At 53.9% G+C, this 5,653-nt stretch overlaps 1 protein-coding gene across 1 annotated transcript; it reads left to right on the top strand.

Annotated features, from left to right (window-relative positions):
- Nucleotides 1-6: 6 nt before the first annotated feature.
- On the top strand, nucleotides 7-5,014 carry Lrp10 (low density lipoprotein receptor-related protein 10). Its single transcript, XM_013025444.1, has 7 exons — nucleotides 7-130; nucleotides 418-462; nucleotides 1,510-1,645; nucleotides 2,146-2,336; nucleotides 2,457-3,474; nucleotides 3,763-3,892; nucleotides 3,993-5,014. The coding sequence occupies exons 1-7, from the start codon at nucleotides 97-99 to the stop codon at nucleotides 4,578-4,580; spliced, it is 2,142 nt and encodes a 713-aa protein (XP_012880898.1). The 5' UTR covers nucleotides 7-96; the 3' UTR covers nucleotides 4,581-5,014.
- Nucleotides 5,015-5,653: the final 639 nt, after the last annotated feature.

Here is a 5,653-nt window from a genome sequence, read left to right as displayed (position 1 = left end):
CCGGGGAGCCCGGACGCCAGGAGCGCCGCGGCCGCCCGGCTCCGTAGACGGCGGGAGCCCAGGGACCCTCCCCGCACCTCCGGAGCGCGGTTCAGGATGCTGCCAGCCGCCCTTCTCCTCCTCCTCGTCGGTAAGAGCCGCCCCCAGGGCCCTCCCTGCCCGGGTCCCTGTGCGACCCCCGAGCCCGCAGTCCCCGCCGCCCCGCTCAGCCCCGCTCCCCTTCCCGGCCCACACCGCTCTGGCCAGCCCCACGGGCCCTGCTGGTGGACCTTGCTTCGAGGTCCCAAGTTGTACCTTCCTCGTAGCTCCTCTGCCCTTCCTAGTGAACTTCCCGGAAGTCCCCGCTGGGCTTCCTTAGTGGTTCAAGTGAGAAAACTTGGGGACTCACTCTCCTGCCCTTTCTCTCTTTCACTCCAGGAGGCGCTGTGGCTCACTCAGACCGAATCGCCGCCCCAAATCCTGGTGAGAGTACTGGGAGCCCCCTGGGACTCTGAGCTTGAGACAGACCTATCATAGTTTTCAGAGTCAAGAATATCCATCTTTTCCTAATGGGGAAATTGAGGTTCAGTGAGGGAAGGTGATTTCGGTTGTCTTTGTGTTTGCCTCTTCCAGGGCTTGAACTGTGGGCCTTGTTCTCTCATTCAGTGGCTCATTTTTCACTCAGGAACGATGTTCTACCATTTGAGTCATGACTCCAAGTCAGGCATTTGTGCTGGTTAAGTGGAAATAGAATGTTGCAGACTCTTCTTCCTAGGCTGGATTCCAGATCTCAGTATGTTGTATAGCTAGGATTACAGGCTATGAACCATTGGTGCACAGTCCTTTGGCTTTTGGTGTTTTCATTGTTTTGTGCCAGTATTGGGGTTTGGGGCTCACTCTCAGTGCTCTATCACTTGAGCCACACCTTCATTTCCAGCTTTTTGCTTAGGTAATTGAAGACAATAAGAATCTTCAAGATTTATCTGCAGGGGCTGACTCCCAACCTCAGTCCTCAAGATTTTAGCCTTCTGTAGCTAGGATTACAGGCATGAGCCACCTATGTCCAGCCTTTCATTGTTTTTGTTTGTGCCAGAACCAGGGCTTGAACTCAAGAGTCTCAAGCTCTGGTAATTGGAGATGAAGTCTCACACACTTTTCTGCCTGGCCTGGTTTCAAATCATGATCCTTCAGTTCACAGCCTCTGGAGTAGTAAGGATTACAGGTGTGTGCACCAGCACCTGGCCTACCTAGTAGCTGTGTCACATTTTTTTCAATGGAACATCCTTTCTTGTTCTCCACAGCTGGAAATAATAGTCTTCCTGAGAGTAGAAGCAGTATTTTCTGCTCTTCTTGGCCCAGCCAACCTCAAAAGCAGTGCTAATATTTAAGGTTTATGAAGAGCGTAGAGGGGAAGAGAGGGACCAGCAACACTCTGCTCCTTCTTAAAGAACAGAGGCTCTTGGAGGCCACAGTACTGGGGAGGAATGGGATGTTGAGGAGCTCTCCACAGGTATCATTTCCTCCTTCCAGCTTGTGAGGCTCCACCAGCTGTGCTCTTGGAAGTGCAGGGCACCTTACAGAGGCCCCTGAGCCGCGAGAGCCGCAGCTCTCCTGCCAACTGCACCTGGCTCATCCTGGGCAGCAAAGAGCAGACTGTGACCATCAGGTGAGAAGCAAGATCCCTGCACCTTCCCTCTCCTCTGTGGAAATCAGAGGTCACTTCTCCTTGGAATGTTCATCCTTGCCAAGAGAAGAGTAGAATTTCATTTGACCTGCTCTACCTTAAAACATTAGCTCACTGGGCCAGATGTGTCAAGTTGGAACTACTTTGAGGTAGATATCTATCTCAGGTCCCGGGCTCCAAAAGACCACAGTCACTCTAGAAATAAGATGTTCTAAGGAGTCCTTCAATCCATTGCATGGCTCTGCTTGGGATTTAATCAGTGTAGAACCTTCCTTAGGGGTAGAGGTGTAATAGCTCAGAGGTAAAGCACTTGCCTACTTCGGTACCACAAAAAAGGCTTACTGCTGAGTTTTCATTTGGCTTTTTAAAAACCAGTAAGAGATGTTTGTGCTTCTTGGATAGAAGGGACCTGGAGGGTTGGAGGAAGAGGAAGACAGCAGTAATCCAGAATATCTCATGTCCTTCTCTCCTCTACCTTGTAGGTTCCAGAAGCTGCACCTGGCCTGTAGCTCTGAGCGTTTAATTCTGCACTCCCCACTCCAGCCACTGATCTCCCTGTGTGAGGCACCAGCCAGTCCTCTGCAGCTGCCAGGGGGCAATGTCACCATCACCTACAGCTATGCTGGGGCCAAGAAATCCATGGGCCAGGGCTTCTTACTGTCTTATAGCCAAGGTAGGCTGGAAGCAGTATAGAAGCAGCCATTAAAACAGGAAGTGGAAGTCCCCAGGGAAGAGGTAAGAACCCTAAGGGCTCCTCTGGTGCTTCACAGTTCCTCTTGTGTTGCCTCTCCAGATTGGCTGATGTGCCTACAGGAAGAGTTCCAGTGCCTGAACCACCGCTGTATACCTGCTGCCCAGCGCTGTGATGGCATCAATGCCTGTGGTGATGGCTCTGATGAAGCAGGTTGCAACTCAGACCCATTCCCTAGCCTGACCCTGGCTCCTGGACCCACCCTGCCTTGCAATCTTACCTTAGAGGACTTCTATGGAGTCTTCTCCTCCCCTGGATATTCGCACCTGGCCTCAGTTTCCCATCCCCAGTCATGCCTGTGGCTGCTGGATCCCCATGATGGCCGGCGACTGGCAGTGCGGTTCACAGCACTAGACTTGGGCTATGGAGATGCAGTGCATGTATATGATGGTGCTGGGCCCCCTGAGACCCCTCGCCTGTTACGCAGTCTCACCCACTTCAGCAATGGCAAAGCCGTGACTGTGGAGACACTGTCTGGTCAGGCTGTTGTGGCCTACCACACAGTTGCTTGGAGCAATGGTCGAGGCTTCAATGCTACCTACCATGTGCGTGGCTACTGTTTGCCTTGGGACCGACCCTGTGGCTTGGGATTGGGCCTAGAGGCTGGGGAAAGCCTGGGAGAGCGCTGCTACAGTGAGGCACAGCGTTGTGACGGCTCATGGGACTGTGCCGATGGCACAGATGAGCAAGACTGCCCTGGCTGCCCACCTGGGCACTTCCCCTGTGGAGCTGCAGGCACCCCTGGTGCCACAGCCTGCTACCTGCCTGCCGATCGCTGCAACTACCAGACGTTCTGTGCTGATGGAGCCGATGAGAGACGCTGCCGACACTGCCAGCCTGGCAACTTTCGATGCCGGGACGAGAAGTGTGTGTATGAGACCTGGGTTTGTGATGGGCAGCCAGACTGTGCCGATGGCAGTGACGAATGGGATTGCTCCTATTCCCTGCCCCGCAAGGTCATCACTGCTGCAGTCATTGGCAGCCTTGTGTGCGGCCTGCTTCTGGTCATCGCCCTGGGCTGCACCTGCAAGCTCTATGCCATTCGCACCCAGGAGTACAGGTCAGTGGGAGAAAGTGGGGGAGGGGGAGAGTCTGAGGGAGGAATGAGATCTGTGTAGCTGCAGGAGACCTTGAGGGTGGCCTTGGGAAGAGTTCCTATGTTGCCTGGCTCTTGAAGGACAGGTCTAACTCCTAAAGCAATCTCAAAGGAGGGAACTAGTTGACCTTTAGGCAAGCCACAACATAGCTTAGCCCTCGTGGCTTGGGTGTGGACAGAAGAGGCCACTGCAGACTGGGCAAATTGTCCTGTGGGCGCCACCAGCAACTGAGCAGCCCTCATTCTTTCCAGCATCTTTGCCCCTCTATCACGGATGGAGGCTGAGATTGTGCAGCAGCAAGCACCCCCCTCCTATGGGCAGCTCATTGCCCAGGGTGCCATCCCACCTGTGGAAGACTTCCCTACAGAGAACCCTAATGATGTAAGTCATTCCCCAAAACCCTTGTACCTCCTAGGCCTAACCCCATTGCGGCTCCACCACTCAATCTTCTGGCTCTGATGTCTGCCTCTTGTCCTTGCAGAACTCAGTACTGGGCAACCTGCGGTCTCTGCTACAGATCTTGCGCCAGGATATGACTCCAGGAGGAGCCTCAAGTGGTCGCCGTCGACAGCGGGGTCGTTCAGTGCGTCGCCTGGTTCGTAGGCTTCGCCGCTGGGGCCTGCTTCCTCGAGCTAACCCCCCAGCCAGGGCCTCTGACACCAGGCCCCAGGCCACACCTGCTCCTCCCCTTGAGGTCCAGGATGGAAGCACAAGTCCAGCCCATGAGGGTGGGGCAGTAGGTGGGCAGGATGGGGAGCAGGCCCCCCCACTCCCCATCAAGTCACCCCTCCCACCTGCCAACACATCTCCAGTAGTCCCCCTTGCTGTCTCTGAAGCCCAGGGGACACTGCCCTCAGTGCCCCTAGAGCCATCCCTACTGTCTGGAGTCGTACAGGCCCTGCGAGGTCATCTCTTACCCAGCCTTTGGCCCCCAGGCCCGGCATGGACACCCCCAGGACCTCACACAGCAGTCCTGGCCCCAGAGGATGAGGATGATGTTCTGCTAATGCCTCTGGCTGAACCAGAGGTATGGGTGGTTGAAGCTGAGGATGAGCCATTGCTTGCTTGAGGGGGCCTGACTCTAGTCACAGTGGCACAACTCTGTGGAGGGGTCTCAGCTTCCCCATTAACCTGTGTAGCAGCTGCAAAGTTAGGTGTCCCTCAGGTCGGCAGAGAGCTTACTTACTATCAGCCCCCTCTCTGTATGGCCAGAACAACAGTCTCTTGCTTCTGCCCACCCCGTGTCCCATCACTGTCTAAGTGGCTATTTTATGAAAGTAAAGCTTGTAAAGGATTATAAGCCTGGACACTCCATCCTTGCCAAAGCCCCACCCAAAAGTGACCTTAAGCACCCAATGCCAGTTGACTGGAGATTCTCCAGCCCCTAAGTGGAGGATTTGCACAGGGCTTAAAAATTTCCAACCTCCATCTCTATAAACCCTAGCAAAAAAACAAAACAAACAAACAAGAGTATTTGTCCCATAGTTTGCTCATTGCCGGGGGGGACATCAGACTTGGGAGTGTGCTCACTTCTAGCATGTATGAGGCCCTGAGTTTGACCACAGCACCACAAATATATAAAATAAAGCAATCGTAAGTTTTAACATTTGGCAAATTAGTTATGAGTCTGAGCTCTGTTTCTCTGCTCCTCTGAGTGAGCTCATCTTGTCTTCCTCCTCCTTGTTAGAGGCCTTAGCTCAATCCTCTCCCTGCTTCCTATTTGTCCTCCAGCCACCCACCCTGGGTTTTTTGTTTGTTTGTTTTATTTTGTTTTTGGTCGGTCATGGGGCTTGAACTCTGGGCTTGGGCGCTATCCCTGCTTAAGCCACAGTGCCACTTCCGGTTTTCTGGTGACTTATTGGAGATTAGAGTCTTACGGACTTTCCTGTCCGTGCTGGCTTTGAACCTCAATCCTCAGATCTCAGCCTCCCGAGTAGCTAGGATTACAGGTGTGAGCCACCAGTGCCCAGCTACCCTGGTGTGTGTGTGTGTGTGTGTGTGTGTGTGTGTGTGTGTGTGTGTGTGTGTGTGTGTGTGTGTGTGTGTTTGTCAGTCGTGGGGCTTGAACTCTGGGCCTGGGCGCTGTCCCTCAGCTCTTCAGCTCAAGGCTAGCGCTCTACCACTTGGACCATAGCACCACTT

This window comes from Dipodomys ordii, unplaced genomic scaffold (assembly GCF_000151885.1).
Source record: "Dipodomys ordii isolate 6190 unplaced genomic scaffold, Dord_2.0 Scaffold84, whole genome shotgun sequence".
NCBI lineage: Eukaryota > Metazoa > Chordata > Mammalia > Rodentia > Heteromyidae > Dipodomys > Dipodomys ordii.
The sequence above is the reverse complement of the archived record's forward strand: the minus strand, read 5'-3'. Positions and strand labels throughout refer to the sequence as shown.

What these genes read in the sequence shown, in the direction of transcription:
- Lrp10 (XM_013025444.1), top strand. Translation starts at nt 97, where the DNA reads ATGCTGCCAGCCGCCCTTCTCCTCCTCCTCGTCG. An exon ending in CTTACTGTCTTATAGCCAAG is followed by an intron (nt 2,337 to 2,456) that starts GTAGGCTGGAAG and finishes TTGCCTCTCCAG; the next exon opens with ATTGGCTGATGTGCCTACAG. An exon ending in ATTCGCACCCAGGAGTACAG is followed by an intron (nt 3,475 to 3,762) that starts GTCAGTGGGAGA and finishes CATTCTTTCCAG; the next exon opens with CATCTTTGCCCCTCTATCAC.